Source organism: Aethalodelphis obliquidens, unplaced genomic scaffold, assembly GCF_003676395.1.
Source record: "Aethalodelphis obliquidens isolate GAN/ISIS:26980383/991018 unplaced genomic scaffold, ASM367639v1 scaffold80, whole genome shotgun sequence".
Lineage (NCBI taxonomy): Eukaryota > Metazoa > Chordata > Mammalia > Artiodactyla > Delphinidae > Aethalodelphis > Aethalodelphis obliquidens.
The window spans coordinates 3596445-3617141 of NW_020838024.1; the positions used below are offsets into that span (position 1 = coordinate 3596445).

The 20697-nt window shown below is 40.1% G+C and overlaps 1 protein-coding gene across 6 annotated transcripts in view; it reads right to left on the reverse strand.

Moving 5' to 3' along the window:
• Window positions 1–2111: 2111 nt before the first annotated feature.
• DNAJC21 (DnaJ heat shock protein family (Hsp40) member C21) overlaps window positions 2112–20697 on the reverse strand; it is a 35262-nt gene continuing 16676 nt past the window's right edge. For 2 of the 6 annotated variants that reach the window (XR_003429900.1, XR_003429899.1), the window contains 6 exons: window positions 18689–18847; window positions 18238–18280; window positions 13651–13823; window positions 10792–10867; window positions 9870–10264; window positions 5439–6731 (listed from right to left, as the gene is read on the reverse strand). Coding sequence is in view for 3 of the 6 variants with exons in the window: in XM_027092619.1 (XP_026948420.1) it covers window positions 10100–10264; window positions 10792–10867; window positions 13651–13823; window positions 18238–18280; window positions 18689–18847 (616 nt within the window). In the remaining 3 variants the exon portion in view is untranslated. Of the gene's footprint in view, window positions 2251–3462; window positions 3621–5438; window positions 6732–9782; window positions 10265–10791; window positions 10868–13650; window positions 13824–18237; window positions 18281–18688; window positions 18848–20697 lie in introns of those variants that run through there. The other 4 variants (XM_027092620.1, XR_003429901.1, XM_027092619.1 and 1 more) reach the window with 4 other exon arrangements.

Consider the following 20697-nt stretch of genomic DNA (forward strand, 5'->3'; position numbering starts at 1 on the left):
AAGAATATATCCATGGATGAGAACATTCCTTCCAATGAGGTCAGATGAAGGATTAATAGAGAGATTTAGAATGCATAAATGAATGGAATGATAGAGAGATTTGGTTGCATTAAAGCAAATAGGCCTCACTTCTCCACACCTGGGTGAGAAAAATGTTCACTGTAGCACAGAGAACTCATGCCTTTTCTTCATGTATGGGTTTCTTAATACCAGACGTTTGGTCTCAATCCTTCTTGGAACAAGGAAAGGAACACAGCAAACTCTCTCATCTGTAAAACGAGTAGGTTGAACTAGATAGATAAGCTCGAAGGTCCCTATCAGCTCTAGCGTTTTGCTACTCTCTGAAGTTGTAAAGCAGCAGCATGGCACAGTAAGAGGGCTTCTATAGATTCTTTCCTGGAAACAGAGCGGAAGTGAGTGAGTTCTCAAAAGAGTCTGAGCTGTGTGGCTTCGGGGCTTTGCAGACTCCCGGCAAACAGGCGCACTCCTAAGTGACTAAGGATGCTGGAGTGGCGCGAATGACGTGAGAAATTGGAAAGTGAGACTCACGGAACTTCATCCTGTAATGAAGTGTTTATGGCACATAAGTTAAACCCCAGACACAAATGATAAATGAGTAAGCTGAAGGGGAAATTTTGCTTAATAACATTACAGTGCATTAAAAATAAATAGTAAAACTTTAGACATTAAGGTTTCCATAGGGGTAATGAATCAATTCCTAAAATTCCAGTAAGTCAATTCCAAAATACATTCATTTAAAAAATGTATAATGATATTATTAGGGGCCCCTCCCCCATAAGGTGATTACTTTGGGGGAAGGCCTGACTGCATTCTCTCCTGAAGTATGGCTGTGCTAATACTGACAGGATGATAAAGAATTAAACTTGCAGTTAATTAAATTTTAAAGAAAATAAGACACGGGGTCTAAGAAGCTGAAGTTTCCATTGAAAATGGATCATGGGGTCAAAACAGATAGCAGCCTTCACTAAGTATTTCTGTTTGCTTCTTGCCCTCCAGTGCAGAGTGATTTCAGAGCTGGCCCCCAGCAGTAAGGCACGGGGTGCATCCTTCCAAAAGTTCCATTGTTTTGTTCTTGAGGCAGCATATAGTAAGTATCAAATGGTCAAGGAGGTCAGAGGAAGAAACACTTATTGAGAGGAGATATTGGGAAAGCTTCACGGAAAAGGAGTCACTTAAATAACATTGCTTGAAAGCTCAGGTAATAGGGCCCCCTGCTCTGGGCCCCCAGTTTTAGAGGGGTCCCATTCCAGCTTTCCTTTGTCCAGGCCCTTCTCCAGGGAGTAAGGAATCCACAGACCCCAGAATTCCAGAAGCCCCTGCCCAAATGGCTCCAAGCTCAAGTGCAGGGCCTACCTTGGTCTCCTGGTGCAGCTGATTGCAGGAGTTTAGATGCTTGGACATGAGAGCTAGGACAGCTACATGGACACACACGAGGCAGGATGGAGCTGAGCGTGGGAAGAGAGGGCGAGGAGAGGTCGGAGGTCAAGTCTTTCCATGCCACCACGTTCTGGTAGGAAATGCAAGGAATCTGAGAACTGAAAGTTTGAACCCGGCCTTTTGGATGCTTATAAGTCATAATGACCAAGGTAGGAGGGTAAAGCATATTTAACTCAATAGTTTGTTAGCTTGATATAATTCTGAAACATTTCAACATATGGTGTGTGGGTGTCCGTTTGCTCTCCTCCCCCAGGTCCCAAGAATCCGAGGGGTGCGCCTGCACTTCAAGTATGACTTGAAGGAAGGGTAGGAGTTGGAAAAGTGGAGAGGGGGAGAGGTTTCAGACGGGTGGGATGCAGAGAAGAAAACAGACTCCTAGTTTGACTCCCTCGGGATGTCACTTCTCCAGCTAAATATTGCTAAGTATTTTAATTAATTTCCATTATATTCTAGAATCAGTGTTCCCAAACTTCTCAACTATTCCTGACATTGCCACTTTCAGTGCTCCTTTCCAAGGCTTCTTTAGGTGCAGCACCCAGAACTGAGCGCAGGGTGGGCAGAGCAGGACCTCGTCCTAAGGGCAGCGGACATTCCTCTTCACCCAGTCTCACATTGATGTTGCCGTCAACTCTAATCCCCACTTCATTTCCATGTCTTGTGGTTGAATCATGTTTTCCCTATTCTATTTTGTTCCAGTTACATTTTTAATGCGAGTCATATATTTTTCATTTATCTTTTATTTTTGTCTAGAACTCATCCATAAGCATTTCTTTTGGATCCTGAGTCTGTCTCCTGTAAAGTAGGAGAGGGTTTGAGAATATTAGGAAGCTGGTAAATTTCAAATTGCCTTTAAAAGAAAACCAAATTGGATGCTTCTGTCATCTCAAAGCTGCATGATTTTGCTTTAGAAGGGTCATGCCAACACTGATGGAGGAACCTATGTTCCATCCCGAGCCTGAGGGAGAACGCTAGCTTCACACAAACCTCATAGTTTGAATATTCAGGAGGTTTTCGTGGTTCAACTTCTCACCAAGCGTGTATAGAGCGAGTGAGGGTCTGTCTTCCATTGGCGGAGACAGGGCACTCTCACTAGATGACCGTGTTGTGCGAGCACAGCCAGGACCTGGCTCCGCTGAGTGGCAGTGACTGTTGGAACCGACCCACCTGCAAGCGGAGCCACTCTAGGATTCTGCACTTAAAATACCCGACAAGCGGCTTGCTGAGGCCGTGCTGTGGTTCCAGCACTATGCTAGGTATGGTAGAGGACAGAAAAGGAGGACAAGCCCCTCTCTGCCCTCAAGAAATTCACGGTCTACCTGAAGCCCGAGACCTGCCAGCAGGGCAGCTGTGCAGCAGGCAGAGCGCCGTGTTCCACAGGCACCGTCACTTCGGTCTCTACAACAACCCCTCGAGTGAGGAGCCTATGGTTGGCAGCAAAATGCACCTCCTGCCCCCAGATGTCTACATTCTCATCCCTGAAACCCGTGAATGTTTTCTCACATGGCAAAAAGGCCTTTGCAGAGTGATTAAGGGTCTTGAGGAGATTATCCTGGGTGATCCAGGTGGGCCCAGTGTGAGTGCAAGGAAAACACACTGTACAGGGGGAACTGGGTGAAGAGCTGGGCAACTAAGCCCATGTCCCTTGGGGTACTTCACGGGGAAAGGGAACAGAATAGAATGGGAACTAGGATTTAATAGTGTGTGGCACTATTTGGGGCAAGCCTTTGTGTGTCAAGCATTCTGCTGGGTTCTTCGTATACGAGAGTTTCTTATTTGAACCACTAACGTGTGACATGGATACTACCATCCCCATTTAAAGGCAACAGGCTCAAAGCTTTGGTGTGATACGTCCTAGTTAACAAGCTTATAACTTTGGAGCTGGGATTTGAACCTATGTGAATCTAACTTCAAGACCCATACTCTCTCCACACTGATCTCCTGTATAAGTGGAGGAAATACTCTTTTAGTTTTGACGTACCTCAAAAGGCTCCCTCACGTGCCTACCTTGATTCTCAAACTGTTGCTGTTATGAGGATTCAGTTGTCCAGGACCTGAGGCGGGTAGGGCCCTTGGGCAGTAGGGCTGGCAAGGCCCCAGGAAGAACGGCTGGGATTAAGGAGCAGAGACTGGATCTCCCTGGGCCCACCTCCGGCCACCGGATTCTGGAAGACAAAGGGGGCCTGGTTTAAAGGCACCTACAGAGCGGGTGTGGAGAGCACCAAAGATGTCTCTCTCCAGCTGCACAGCTTTCTCTCAGGTGAGCCCAGATCGCAGAACACACAGCTCAGCTAAAAAGTGCCTGCAGATGGGCCCGCCCACTTGGGATAAGTTTTCTCCTCAATCTCCTTGCAGTGATTAGCCATCTGCACTGGGCCTGCGCTTTCAAAACCCAATTCAAGTTTGGAGAGAAAGCACGTGCACGCAGCCCCGGTTTTTGAAGAAGCGGTCCAGCGGAGAGCGGTGTGAGCTCACTCGCCAGAGCGCTCATCAAGCTGTTGGGCTTCCCTGGAGCTGCAGGTAGAGAACCCCAGCCCAGGATCCTGCCGTCACTCAGGGAATCCCCCTACCCCCAGGGCAGGCATCCTTCTATGGCATTTCCAGCAGAGAACCCTGACCGGACAGTTACAGAACATCCTAAGAGACGGATTCCACTATTGGATGGAACTGTTGGAAGTTCTGCTTCACATATGCTGAGACTACTGTTACCTCGTACACAAAAGTATGAGTTATTATTAAATTTGAAAATAAGAAAAGTACCTGAAGATATATTAACTACATACCAATTTATCTAAATGCGGAGAGACACCATGACCTTTTTGTTTTAGAAATTGTTAGAAACTTTCTCTAAGTGACATTCAAATAATTTATACTGCGAAGGATAATTTGAACCCTTCCTTGCTTTCAGAAGGCATTTTGTATCCGAAAGGACGTCAGTGATGCTGGGGCCCTGTCTCATTTTAATGGCAAAGTAATTCTCTGTACAAATGCACTGAGTCTTCTAACATAATTAGGATCAATGATCGTCAAGACAGTTTCCATTGGTATCACACAACCACGTTGAAATAGCATACTTTCAGCTTTAGCATGTAAAAATTTTGTTCCATTTGAGCCAGAAAGAATTTCAATATATACACTAGTACTTAAAAAAAAATAGGGCTTCCCTGGTGGCGCAGTGGTTGGGAGTCTGCCTGCCAATGCAGGGGACACAGGTTTGTGCCCCGGTCCAGGAAGATCCCACGTGCCGCGGAGCGGCTGGGCCCGTGAGCCATGGCCGCTGAGCCTGCGCATCCGGAGCCTGTGCTCCGCAGAGGGAGAGGCCACAACAGTGAGAGGCCCGCGTACTGCAAAAAAAAAAAAAAAAAAAAAACAACAATACACCATAGGATCAATATAATCATGGATTTCTCTGCAAATTACCATCCCCATTAGATGATTTCAGAAACCAAAGTGAACAGTTAAATAAAGCAAGAAAATTTATAAGCAGAAGAGATTATTGAAAATAAGTAAAAGCTAATAGCTATCGAGTGCCTATCATGTGCCAGGCAGTGTTCACACTTAAGTTTTCACCTTTACAATTCGGCAAGGTTGATTTCACCCTTATTTTACAGATGAAAAAAAATAAAAGAGGCTTAAAGAGTTTAAACGACTTGCCCAAGATCACATAATTAGTGCTGCCACTGTAACCTGATCCCAGATCTCTCAGAGCTAAGAGTCCACATCCTTGCCACTGTTGAAGCTATACCTCTCATATGGGGAGGGAACAATACACACGGTGAAATAAGAAGCGACTGGCTATATTCAATATCCTGAGATAAACCATAAGGGGAAATAATATTAAAAAGAATGTATATATATGCGTGACTGAATCGCTTTGCTGTACAGCAGAAATTAACACATTATAAACCAACTATACTTCAATTAAAAAAAAAAGCAATCAGGACGTGAGTCACCTGCAACAGGAAATGCAAAACAACAGAGGCTTCAGTGATGCAGGAGTTTTATTTCTCTTGAATGCATAAGGAGGTTGTCTGGGCCTTATAGGGTCCCTCTACATGTCAAGGATGGAAGCTCCTGGGCTTCAGTTTCTCTGCCCTGTGAGGATTCATGGTCCCAGACAGGGGTAGAGCGCCAACCATTACCTACCCGTTCACTGAAGCTGGCGGAGGAAGGAATAAGGACATCCCACATCTTTCAGGACATGTCCCCAAAGTTGCTCAGATCACTGACCAGAACTTACAGACTCCTAGCTGCAAGGGAGGCTAGGAAGGTAAAATTTTAGGTGGCTTTGTGCCCAATCAAAAATCAGAATTATAAGGAAGAAGGGGAGAATGAATATTGAGAGAAACAAGTAACAGCCTCTGCCACAGTGAGCTTATGGAATATGCTAGGAATAAAATGTAGACCTGAAAACCTTTATCTCCCCTTTCGTGCAAGTGTATTTTCTATTAACAAAAAATGGAACATTAATTTGTATTTCTCTGGATATTTGAAGTATTTCATGAAAACATGTTAGTAGAGTGATAAACCCTCATTACCCACCACCCAGAATTAATGCTAACATCTTCCTTCAGATCTTAATTAGAAGTCTTGCCTCAGATAAGGCCCCTTTGCTGCCACGCCCCCATTCCACCCCTCTCCCTCCCTTTCCAGAGGCAACTACTTTTCTGAATGATGTGTTTCCCATTGATGGTTCTATATTTTCTCTCTATAAATAACAACAGTACTTTAAAAAAACTATATATAAGTGGCATACATGTCACCTTCTGACAGCTTGTTTTCATTCAGTATTTTTTTAAGGCTAGCCATTGGTATTACATATCCAGTTCACTCATTTGAACTGCTTGTTTGCCATCTTATTGTCCATTATACAATTTATCCACTTTCTTGTTCATGGAGATTTATGGTCCATCTCCAACTTTTCCCAGATACAAGCAATTCAGCTGTGATCAGCCACTAAGTCTCCTTGTCCACAGGCGCCTGGATTCCTGAGAGCACTGCTTCTCAAGATGCAAGAAGCATGCGAGTCACCTGAGAAGTCTTGTTAATTGCAAATTCTCACTCAGCAGGTCAGGAGTGGGACCTGGGTGACAGTCCTCAGGTAGAGCCCATGCTGTGCCTCTGCAGACACTGTGAGACGCTAGTATACCCCTGGAGTTGTCAGGTCAGGGGGTACGTCTTCAACTTTCATAGCCACCATCAAACTGAAGCAATTGTTCCCATTTCTCCATTCTCACCAACACTTGATCTTGTGAGACTTTTTGCCTTTTGCCAATCTGAAAACATGAAACAACTAAGTCATATTTCCCTGATTATCAGTGACAATGATCACCTTTTCATACTGTTTTGACTATTCAAGCTTTTTCTGTTCATATATTTTACCCATTTTTCTAATGCAGCGGTTCTGAGCGTGGTCTGAGGACCCTGGGAGATTCACAAGGTCCTTCTTTTTCCAATTTCCTATCCACATGAGGCTCAATTTTCTTCACATACTTTAACCAAAACATACAGCAACAGACTGATTGAAGAAGCAGCTATCAGAATCCAGCTGTCTTCTATTGAGCCAGACATTAAAGAGATTTTCAGAAATGTAAAACAAATGCCTCTCTTCTCATTAAACTTTCATTTTGAAAAAGTTATTTTCCATAATGTTATTTAACATGTATTATTTTAAATAAGGTAATACTTCAAAAATTCCTCTATTTTCATTTCTAACAGAGTAAATATCAGTAGATATAAACTACATACACAAAACCACTTTGGGGTTCTCAATTTTTGAGACTGTAAAGGGATCTTGATACCAAAAAGTTTGAGAACTGCTCGGTATTAATGCATAACTGTCAATTGCTCACTGATTTATAGGAGGTTCTTTTGTCGTTTAATGTATTCTGGATACTAATCCTTTGTCAGTTATATGTATCAAAACATTTTCTCCCAGTCTGAGGCTTGTCTTTTTACTTATGTTGCCTATTGTTCTGCAGAAGTTTTCATTTTGATGCCATCCTATTTTCCTATAGTGCTATGCTTTTGATAAGGATACTGTTCCTATTTTGAAATAGGGAAGGTCTCACTGGGCTTTATGGAGAACCCTAGCTTTGGTACCACTGAATGAATTGTGGAGGAATAAACGGGATTTCCCCTAACCCTCTCCTTCCAGAACCCTCAAGCTATGCACCTTCTACACTTGAGCTAACTTCAATCAAGATGGTAGTTACCACTGAGCTTTAATGAGATTAACGTAAAATATGTGCTCATGTATTTTTGAATATTCTGCTCTGCCTCAGACAAACAAAATCGAACGTCTGTGATCCACCAAAAATAACATTTTACCCTTGCCATAACATATGTTTCTGTTTTCCTCTTCAGAAGTAGATTGGAAAGGAAATTCCCATAAAACCTAAAGCGCATTCAATTCAGCACATACAGTTCTATCTGCAAATATTTTAACTGAAAAAGATTTAACTCATCTAAATTCAATAACATTGTGTATAAAGCTTTTGTATTTAAAAAACGTTTTCATATGTACTACTTTGTTTGATCTTCATAATAATCCTGGGTGATAAATGAAGACAATATTATTATGCTAACAACTGTGTTAGAGATAAGGAAAACGAAGTTCAGAGAAGTTAAATGACTTATCAGCGTCACACACAGGATTAGAACTGAAATCTAATTTCTGATCACAACTGATGAAGATCTCTTAAAAAGTATGGATGACTTCTGTCAATGAGAATAAAAGTGACAAGAAACCCCAATCAATCCTCACATGTAGCAGGAATAAATTTAAATATGCCTGCATGGTTGGTACAAGGGAAAGCAAGGAAGGTCTGAAGGGCATTTGCAGGACATTCTCTACCTTTCAAGATGACTTCCTATTTTTTACTGAACAATAAATAACATGTGACTAATATGCCCTCCCATTCATTAATATTCCTATTCATAATTATGGCCAATTCATCTAGTTCAAATTAGAGGAAGGTGGTGAGTGTTCAGATGAAGCCTGGGAGGAAAAGACCAAAGACAGAAAACTGGCTGGCATTTCCCCTGAAGGGACCAAGAAAGGGGGGAAAACAATTAGGAGGAATTAGCAATAGAAGTTAGAAAGGGAAGAAGGTAAAGAAAATAAACATCTATCTAAATGAAAAAGAAACAAACTAAAAATTAAGCTACAAATGCATATTTTCAAGTCCATCTCACAGAATGATCCGCATCATCAATACTATCAATGAAGCTTTCAGAAAAGACCTCGCCCTCGGGGACCCTGTGTTTTAGAACTTATGCATAACTGAAGATTGTTTCATTTGAAGATCAAGGATATAAGGAGAGAAATAACTTCACTGAACAGCAAGTACTTATTTCAAGATAGTGAACTAAAAGCATTGCCTATTTAATCCACCCTAAAACCTGACTCATCACTGATCCATATACTTGACCACACTCACTTATAAAGATTCTCTGTATTTCTTTTTTCATCTTTGCTACAGAGTAGATAATCTAGGGCATAAATATCAGCCCTAGTGAAAAATCTTTCATTAAAAAAGTTTCTCTCTTGGGGCTTCCCTGGTGATGCAGTGGTTGAGAGTCCACCTGCCAATGCAGGGGACACGGGTTCGTGCCCCGGTCCGGGAAGATCCCACATGCCGCGGAGCAGCTGGGCCCATGAGCCTGCGCGTCTGAAGCCTGTGCTCCGCAACGGGAGAGGCCACAACAGTGAGAGGCCCGCATACAGCAAAAAAAAAAAAGGTAAAGGAAAAGTTTCTCTCCACTGAATGATGGAAAAAACAAAAGAACTTCTGAAAATAGTGAAAAAACCCAAGGCAGAATACCTCTTGTTAAATAGAATAAATTCTGAACCATCTGCTACCTTGATCAATCATGCTTTACAGCTGTCCCTATGCCTAAGGAGGACACACCCTATAAATTTGTTCCATCTCCGTGAGCCAAATCAGAGTGAAAAACCAAAAGATATATCTTATTGATAATTACCAGTAAAATCTCAAGTTAAATCAATATAATTATACCTTGAAGAGATACTATTCTTGAAAAACAACCATATATGTTCAATTAGTTTCTACTTATCATTGTCCTTGAGGGGAAAAAAAATGCAGTAATTAACAACAGGTTATTTAGAAGTAGTTTTAAAATCAGAACTGGAATCATGGTATCAGGTGGAAAAAATCCATGACGATTTTAAAATGATCTGAGTCTTCAACAGATCGTGAAGCATAACAAAACACAAAACCACTGAATCATATAAAAATGCTTATCACATAAAAATACTTTCACTTAATGTGAAATTCACAAAATGAAACAGAAAGGAGCATTTGTACGTGTTAAAATAATTTAATTCTCTCTGTACATTTCTGTCCACATGAGCCAAGAGAAGTCAAGAATGCATACTTTACAGTATTTACCTGTTCTGAGACATTCAAGTCAATTCGGATGGCAAAAGTAGAATTCAATCACCAATGAAATGTTTAAAAAATATATATTAAACAAAAAAAAGTTTCTACAAGATAAAAATAATCTCCCACAATGCAATAAATTGCAGATGACTGAAATTTTAACTCTTTAGATGATTTCAGTTCAGTTTTTGGTGTCAAAATCGAGAGACAATCAAAAAGAAAAAGCATTGGCAGGATTTCTATCTGTTTTTACGTTTCTCTTTTTTGCTTCGACTATCTGTTACACTGTTTAAAGATGATGACGAAGGTGCTCTTGCATGACCTGTGGCCTTTAGATGGTCAAAAAGTTTATTCCGGGATGGAAATTCACTATGGCAGGTTGTACAGCTGATAAGAACATCACTCTGAGAAGGGGAAAAAAAAAAAAGAAAAAACAACATAAAAAAAATAAACAAAAGCAAGTATTATTATCTGAGAGCAGCGTTTTCACGTTGAGATTAAATATCAAACAACTGCAAAATAAAGACCTTGTAACACAATGGACAGCTACTAAGACAGGCTCAACAGAGGCAGTTGTTCTTGGAAGTCGAGTTCCATTAACCTACACCATCAACTTTAAGGGTCCTGAGACATTCAACAGGACATACCACATGGATAAGGCTTTGGATTTCAGAGTAACGGAAAACAGAACAGTAACTGTTCTGGTACAATCTGATATGTCCAGTGTGCTTCTGCTTACTTTAAAGAAAAAAATGTCAGCGGCACATAAATTCTACGTTCGTCAAGGAAAACTGTTGATGGAGCCACATCTATGCAGCAGGTGCAGAAGGGCTCACCAAATACACACGTAACGTCTTCAGAATTAGAATTAAGATTATACTGCTTAAACAACAAGGTCCACTGAAGAGTTGTCAATATTATTTTGACCTACCACTGTCTGTAGTTCAGCAGGTACTCTGACAGATTTTTTAGTATCTTTGGCTTTCTTTCCTTTGGGTTTAGAAACACTGGAAAATAAATGAAAGAATTCAGTATAATCCAATAATAATGTACCCCTTTTAACTGTCACCTTGCTCCCAAGAAGACTAAAAAGAGTGACATGCATTTTAAAGGCTAATTCGTTCATTTTAATGGCCAAGTAAATTAGTTTTCACATCTCAAATAAACAGCTTTAAAAAACAACTTTAGAGATCATCAGATATCAAATTTGACACAAAAACGAAGGAATTTACTTAAAAGTTGAAACACAAGCTAAAACAAGAATACTAAAATAGCTCCGAACTTTTATATGGTGTATTTTTGTAAAAAAGCTAATTAATACTCCATTTACTGAAGCAAACCATCTTCACGGCCAACCAGTAGTACTCACAAATAATCTATGACATTAAGTGTGTGTTTCCCCAAAGACACAACTTGTTAAACCTGATCCAGTTGATGACAAACATTTCATCAGTTCCACAGTGAAATGAGAGAAACACTGTAATGCATTTTTTATAGAATTACATTTGTTAAATGTAAAGAATTTTCTTTTATTAAGATTTTGTCCTTTCTGCTGATCTGTGGGGTTTTCTCCCCTGTATTCTATAACCCAGAAATTGCCAGCCAGTATAGTCAGTTTCCTCCTGTTCTGCTTTAACTCCACAACATCCCTCTGGCTTAATCTGTATGAATTTTCATTTTCCTTAGTCCTCTCATACTTTTTCCCTCATTTGTGCTGACCAAATTCTTAGGGTAAAATCTGAGCACAACCGAATTTACAGACCAGAGGGAGTGGGTTATAGCCAATGAGTTACAATGCTGCCAAGCACTTGAGCATTCCATTCTTCGAGCGGAACCCAGGAGTCTGTATTAAGTTAAATGGCCTACACATTCACCCGATGCTGATTAGGAGAACAGCACAGCAGTATGCAGTATTCAGCCAGGTTTGAAAGCATCAAGAAAAAGACACCATGACATAAAAGGCAACAGATTAACATTTACTAATTTACAGAATATCATCACAGATAGGCCACAAATATATCCAAGAAAATTCAGGATAATATTCCCAAAGAACAATCCACCTTATTATGAAAGGCAGCAGCTACATCTCTGAAGCTAATATCTAAGACGTTATCTTTAAAAAGTACTCTAGAGAGGATATAATGTACAGCATATGAATATACTCGACAATACTGCCATAACTTTGTATGGCGACAGGCGGTTCCTAGACCTGCTGTGGTGATCAGTTAATGTAATGTATATAAATGTCAAATCACTATGTTGTATACCTGACACTAAAATAACATTGTATGTTAACTATATTTCAATAAAACAATAAAAAGGAAAAAAAAATAAAAATGTGCCCTAGATACACACACGTTTTAGGTAGCTAGTAGCATCCACGCACTGCAGAGCAGCAGCAGAGGGGACACCTGCCGGTGGGGGCGGGCTATCTATCCCAGCCCCGTCACTCCTCAGCAGTGAAGACACCATTTGAATTCTCTGACTCTTTTTCTCACATCATTAAGTGAGAAAGCTGAACTTCACGACTTCACTAGTAGTCGCGAAAGTCTGAGTTTGAGCAATGAGAACCCTTCTTCCTCCCCCAAATGAATCCCACAGTGGAGGTACTGTGGAAAATGAATGAAAATACTTTAGCTCTATGTGACGGAGGTGTTCAGGGGCCTGGAGCCCCACTTCTGGCCCATCCCTCATACACCCAAGCAGCCTCTGAGGGACTTTCACAGGATGCTTGGGCCCCGTGGAGCTAGCTGGACTGGGTCCTTCAAGTAGTCAGGCAGATGGGATTAAATGCCGACTTTCCCACTTACCAGCTTTTGTTCTCGGGCAAGTCATTTAACCCAGACTCAGTTTCCTCATGTTTAACATGGGAATACACACCAAGCATCAGAGCAGTGTGTAACCTCCCCTTCCAGCTTTCCACTGTCCAAAGTCTTCCAAGGCAGGCATCCAGGTTACCCGTGTATGGAGCTCCTTGTTCTCCTTTTCCTACAGCTCCAGGCCTACTCTAGGCTTCCATGGCATTTCTCTCCTCATTTATGGCACCTAAATCCCACACCCCTCACTGTTACTCCAGCGTTGAGCATTTTCAACTCAGGCTTCCACCTCACTCTGTCATTTGAACTCTTTTTTCATGGTCCTGTGACAGGAACCTGCGGTTGCCTACTGTTCAGACCTTTCCTCAAGGAATAAGAAATTATTCCGCTCCAGAGGAACAGAGGAGGATGGGAGCGAGAAAGTCAGACAAGGAGAGGAGGGGAAAAGGAATGCCACCTGCCCTGAGCGAGACCTTCCCCTGGCCAGCCGCTGTGGCCTGTGCAGCACCAGGACTCCCGGGCCTCTAGAGCACGAGGGCCCCAAGCTGTGCACATATGCCCTGACGACCTGCACGGGGGCTGAAGGCAGGATGCCTGGCCCGAGCATGGAGGTTTGGTCAGTGATACTCAGGCGAATGGGGCACAGTCTTGTCTGTAGTCTTGTTCTCAGGCAAGTGCCAAGGATTACTGACCCTGGGCAAAATAAGAACCTGAGCAGGATAAAGGGAACAAAAACTGGGTCCACGTGACTCCTTTCTGCTTTGGGCCATGTTGCTGCAATGTCTGAGCACACTGTCTAGCATTCTCCCTCCAACACCGTCCTCTGTAAACGTACGTGTGTAGGTGTAAATCACAGATACATCTGACTCATGGCGTCCATCACGGGAAAGGGGGTTTTATTTGATAGATGAAAAGCCATCCTCACCACCAGCATTAAGTAATTAGAAAACAACAAGCAACTCTGACTTACTTACCTTTTAGCTTCACTTTTGGGGTCATCACACCGTTCCACAGTCTCTGTAACACCGACATTTTCTTGGGGACTATCTTCCAATCCTTTGGCACTGCCTTGATTTAGGCTGTTATCTTCTGGATCAACCTTTACTGCTTCTCCAGTTCCATTTTCATTGAAATTATCATCATAATTCTAGGTAAGAAAACATGTGTGCCATTACAAAACAAATAATATACTACTACTGGCTTTTTATGTTATGTTGCCAAATAGTTACAATAAACAATGGTAATGTGCTGTACACTCTGGTAGGAGGATATCTTCAGGAAATAAAAAGGAGAGGCAGGGGCTTCCCTGGTGGCGCAGTGGTTGAGAGTCCACCTGCAGATGCAGGGGACGCGGGTTCGTACCCCAGTCCGGGAGGATCCCACATGCTGCGGAGCGGCTGGGCCTGTGAGCCATGGCCGCTGAGCCTGCGCGTCCGGAGCCTGTGCTCCACAATGGGAGAGGCCACAACAGTGAGAGGCCCGTGTACCGCAAGAAAAGAAAAGAAAAAAAAAAAAAAAAAAAGGAGAGGCAGACAATAACTTAAGAACATGAATGCCCATTACAGAAATATTAAATTAGGGAAAATTGGAAACAATCCAAATATTCAATAAGTGAATGGTTGAATATATGAAGGAAAATTATAGAGCTCTTAAAAATCATGTTTCCAAAGATATTGATTCAATTATGTGAAAAAATAGAACATATTAGCAAAGACGGTAGAGAGAAAATTATATATAACCTCTGATCACAACTCAATTCAACATTAAGTAATATCTATAGACAGAATTAGGGATGATATTTATACTCTTCCATATTTTCCAAATGATCTGCAATGAGCAACTATTTTACAATCAGGAAAAAAAGAAAACACCACCAAACAGGCATGATAAAAGAAAAAACACCTGACTAACACATCTTCACTAAATACAACTGATTTGTTTTTGTCTCAGGTAACATTTTGCCATGTCTGCTTTCTCCCTCTCTTCTTCCCATGTTCCTTCTCTCTGCACCCACCCTCCAACTATGAAAGCAAGCTGCAGGTAGATCTCACGTATCTCCTAAGAACAGAAACACTCTCCTACATAACCACAATTCCCTCTTCACACTCAAGAATTTAACATTGACATGATCTGTTACACAATCCATATCCACATTCCAGTAATGTCCTTTTTTGTAACCCCTGCATTATAGTAGATATAATCCAGGACCAATGTTGCATTTAGTTGTCAGATCTCTTTAATCACCTTTATTCCAGAACAGTACCCCCCCTCCATTTTCTTGGTCTTTCATGATATTGACAATTTGATGGCTGCTTTGTAGCATGTCCCATAGTTTGACTTTAATTACTTCCTCGTGATTAGATTCAGGTTAAACATTTCTAGCAAGAATATCATAAAGATAATTCTGTGTCCTCAATACATTATATCAGGAAGCAAAATGTCAGTTCCCATTTTTCAGTGATTAAAGTTTCATCATTTGATTAAGATGGTATTGCCAGGTTTTTCTACTGTTAAGTACCTTTTTCTTTTTTTAATATGTGCAGAGTGTTACTTTGAGATTGTGTCAATATCCTGTTCCCTAATAACTATTCACCCAATGGATCTGGCATCTACTGATGATTCTTATGTGAACCATTTATTACACTGGTGGATACAGAACAGTGATGTTTTCTGCTTCTATTAGTCCTGCCATTTGCATGTGTGTTAATTCATATTCTTGGAATGAAGCATTCCCATCTGCTTCCTTTCTCCAACTCTCTCTTTTTTTAGGCTCAATATAGATACACGATTTTTTTTTAATAAAATAAATGTCTAAAAATCTATGACCACTATTCTTTTTGATGACTCAAATTTTCCCATATTCGGCAAGCCCTTAAGCTGACTCCTGGGTACTTCTGACTTATCCCCGTCAATTTTTGAATACCTCTTATATTTCTAGCATAGATAATGCAGGCTCACCTTGTATTTTCCCTGTTTCAGCCCTAGAATCAGCCATTTCTCCAAGGACCAAACCCTGACTCCTTTTACTGGGCAAGGGGATTTAGAGACAAAGATGTGTGAACTACATATGCTCATTGCTACTGGGTATCACTGCTTCTGGGCCCTCAGTGTATACTGCTCATGCATGTATTATTTATTTTTTTATATCACGAGCTCATACTGATACCCCCAATTCCAGTCCAACATTAGTGTTCTTCCTCTCTCTTTCCCTCAATTGATACCTGTATTTCCCTTCTCCCACAAGAGAATATGGTTCCCAACAACATTAGTATATTTGCTCTATCCTACAATACACATAAGATAGTTTCAGAAATACCACACCAATACCACCAAAATGTCCCCTAAGTAAAGCTCAAGATTTCTTCTTTTAGAGTTAATTCTGTCTTTAGAGCATGTCCCAAGGATGGTGTTCAGAGCAGCACATTCTAAACTTTTTTGCGTTAATTCTTCCTTGCTGTCAACAAGGGAGTTTTGTTTGTTTACGTTCAATTTCAGCTTTGGGGGTTTTCGTTTACAATCCTCGCTGGCTTATGCAAATTTTTCTGACAATACAGAAAACTCCCAATCTGAAGTTTCATGAGTCTCAGTACCTGCTGCTTCCTGCTCTTTTACCTACCCGTACGTGTCTCCACACTACCCTCCCCTTCAAAAAGAGCTTAGAAAATATCCAGGGAAAGTGCTACATAAAACTTGATCTGAATTGGGGCTGTCTCCCTGATATAATTAGAAACCATAAACAAGAGGTATCATCAAGGAATACATATAGCTTTGGAGGGAAAAAATGGGCTGGTAAACAGAAGCATTTTCCTTGGTAAGAGAATACAAATACATGTGCTTATTGTTGCAATCTTTAGGACCTATCAGGTATAAGTCCCTCTCCATTCCATTTTGTCTTCACTCCAGTGGTTCCGACACACAAGAGAGAAAGTGTTCTAAACAAATGACTACAGAGTCTTTGGGTGGAAGATGATATGAGTCATTTTATAAAAGGAACATATAATTTGCTATGTGGTTTTGTAACTGAGACAAAAAGTTCCAAGTCACAATTTTAATAGTGATTAACTCATGTGTCATGTATCATCTTGGAATATGAAAGACAAAATTATCAAACATATTATAGACATTTGGATAAAATCTAAAGATTTATGAAAAATTATTAGTGTCTTACCTAAGTTTTCTTAAAAACATTTCCAATTTTTAAAAAGAGCTACATTTAACATTTAATACTTAATATAAGCAAATACAATTAGATTATATTAAAATAGCACAGAAATCAATTCCATTCCCTGTAGAACTACCAAATACCCTTAGTAAAATGGGCAAGTTCATTTTGATTTTATAGATTCAAAAAATCCACAAGACTGTGTTATACATATAACAACACAATACCCTTTTATTTAATAATAATTCTTAAGATAAGAGGTTAAGTTTGGACCCCCCAGTATGAAATATTTAAACTTGAAAAAACTTTTTTTTTCAAGAATCACAATCATTACAAGTTTCTAAGCAAATGCTCTTTTAACCACTTTTTTTTAATGAAGTATAGTTAATTTACAATGTTGTATTAGTTTCAGGTGTGCAGTAAAGTGATTCAGTTACACACATATATATTATTTTTCAGATTCTTTTCCATTATACGTTATTACAAGATATTGAATATAGTTCCCCATGCTATACAGTAGGTCCCTGTTGGCTATCTGTTTTATATATAGTACTGTGTACATGTTAATCCCAAACTCCTAATTTGCCTCACCCCCACCACCACTATCCCCTTTGGTAACCATAAGTTTGTTCTCTATGTCTGTGACTCTACTTCTGTTTTGTAAGTAAGTTCATTTGTATCATTTTTTTTTGATTCCACAAATAGGTGGTATTTTATGATATTTGTCTTTGTCCGACTTACTTCACTTAATATGATAATCTCTAAATCCATTCATGTTGCCACAAATGGCATTATTTCACTCCTTTTTTATGGCTGAGTAATATTTCATTGTGTGTATATATACTGCACCTTCTTTATCCACTCATCTGCTGATGAACAATTAGGCTGCTTCCATGTCTTGGCTATTGTAAACAGTGCTTCTATGAACACTGGGGTGTATGTATCTTTTCAAATTAGAGTTTTCTCCAGACACATGCCCAGGAGTGGGTAAGCAAATGTTCCCTTTCCGAAATTTCATGTACATTATTACAATGATCAATCCCAATCCCCAGATTTTCATGTATTTCTGAGTTGAACTGTTATATTGATTTAAAAATCTTGTCATCACATGTGTCCAAATATTTTTTAAATATGGTCCCCTCAGCTAATCTGTATTATGGGAATTCCACATGCCAAATTTTTAAACACACAGACAACAATAACTAGGTAAACTGGCCACATATATATGAGGTAAAGCACTGAAAAACCAAAATATTTTCAACTCCTTTTAATCTGTTTTACAATCAACATGAAATTAGGGAGCGACAGTCCCTCTCCTTAATACAGATTATGCTGAATAACCAAGAGCACTCCAACTTTACATCTGATATTAAATGTTAATAAAACTTTTTCAACATACCTGTGCTGGTTTCTGTTTCTTTTTCTTCTGTTTTTTAGAAAGCCTAAGAACAAATATAAATCAAAACGTCAAATACTTGACTAAGTGGAAAGAAAAAATACTGAAATATTAGTGATACAAACAGAAATAAGATATTAAAACATATTTAATATCATAAAGCATTAAAATAAAAATATCCACATTATCATTTTAGAAAAATGTTAACAGTGGTTCAATTGATAGTAGTTAGCATATCAATTACCCAGTTATAAAACCGATTTTAATAGTCATAATATAGTCTATAAAAATTATATCTGACATCATGTCTTTAACCATTTCAATACTATAAAGTTCTCTTAACTAGAAGAAACACAGAAAATATTAGCATAACAGAATGACTTCTTTGAGATAAAACAGCACTTAATGCAATCTCTAGTGTGCTAAGTAGGTGTAGTGACATTTTTAGAAGTACTTTTGTTTTGGTGCATCCTCCATTTCTTCCTCAGAATTGGCATCCAGACTGTTTTCATCAGTTTGAGGTCCTGAAAAATTTGCTTCCTCCTCCTCCAACTGTTGTTTTAACAAGGCAACCATTTCCCGATGCTTCTTTGATTTTTCATGATTCCTCATGCTGAAAGAACAAGCTGGTATGAGTGACTGCAACGGGATTAATTCACAAGAGTAGTTTACCTCCTTTTGCTTTTTTCCAGAGGGGTCTCCCTTCTCACTGCCACTACCCTAAATGTAAACTAAGACACACCTCTACCATTCTGTGTGAAATTCCATAAGCAATGTCTAGTTCAGTGCCCCCATGGGCAACTAAATAACACTTCACAAAACAGAACTGACAACACTTAAGCTATGAGAGTTATATAAACTAAAAAGTAGAAAACTCGTGTCACCACTTTATCTCATCCTGTTCAGATCTGGATTTTTCTAGTTGGGGTTGCCTACTTTTCATTCCCACTAAAATTCTCTCCTTAAGACCAAGGTTCCTTAGAGAAATTGGAACATCTTGTGCCAGAAAGTGAGTGCTCAAAAATATGGCTGGGACATGTCAGAAGGACACAGGAGCCACGTTGAAGGAATTCTCACTAACCACATCTGGGAAATTTGAGCATGAGAAGGGCAACAATGAATTTTAAAGCACTGAAAAGAAATTCATACTGACAACAGACAGGTAAATGTTCTTGTGCACAGCAGAAGGTCAAATGATGACTTATGATGTAGGAGCACTGGCACTGGAAAAGCCTCGTTTTGAAATGATTAGAGATAAGACTGGTACAAGCTGAAACCATCAGTGGGTGCTAAATCCAGGAAGGAAATTTTGATGAAGAGAAAGATATTTGCATGGCTTTAAAGTGTCTCCCCGCATATTAAACACGCTGCAAGGGAAAAAATACTAACTATACAGTGGAAAAACAAGACAACACCTTGACTGGATGATCAAAATGATCACCACCAATGAGGGGCAGACAGACTTCTGTCCTTCCAGATAGAAACCCTGAGAGCAACACATGCTTACACAGTACTCCAGCTAGGAATGCACAACCTGAATCTAATCATGAGGAAATGGACACACCCAAATGAGAAATAGTCTGTTTTTAAAAAACATTTTAAAGGTCAGTTCTCTTCCAAAATGTCAATGGCACAGAAACGGGAACTGGTCCAGATTAAATGAGACTAAATAAATAAATGCAATACATGATCCTAGATGAGATCCTGTACTGAAGTTGGGAAAATGCTACATAGGACATTAATACAGGATCAACTGACAAAAGCGAAATATAGGCAGTAAATGGAATAAAAGTACTACATCAACGTTATAAATTTCCTGAAGTTGATGGCTGTGATTATGTAGAAGAATGTCCTTATTCTTAAGAAATATATACTGAAGTGTTCAAAGGTAAAGGAGCACTATGTATGTAACTTACTCTCAGATTATTCAGAAAGAACCTTGTCTGTGTGTGTGGAGAGAGAACGAGCACGTGCAAATGGGGCAAAATGTGAGCAACAGGTGAACCGGGCGCTCTACAGTCTATTCATGCAACTTGTCCGTAAGTTTGACGTCCTTTCCAAATACAAAAACTACTTTTAAAGCCTCCTTCATCGTTGCTTTTGTTCCCTTGCTTGTTTCTGCCCACCCTGCGCCACTCCTCCGGCTACGCTATCGCTCTTCCCTGGGGTTACACAGTGACACCACTCAGAACTCCCGAGCTCCCTTTCCATCCTTTGCCTCCTCCTTCTTTACTGCACGTGTTTTGCTTCCTTTCCCCTTGCTAATTCTACTCTCATCTTTTCCCAGATTCTAGCCGGCCCCTCCCCGCCTGCCTTATGATAGTATCCTTTCTAATACTGCTCTCTTCGTGACTGTTCCCCTAAGATAAAGTTCTTCGACTTCAGCAACTATACTACAGGCAGGACACATCTGAAGTTCTCGGGCTGGTGGCAACGGTCCTCACGGGAGCATGACGGCTGGAA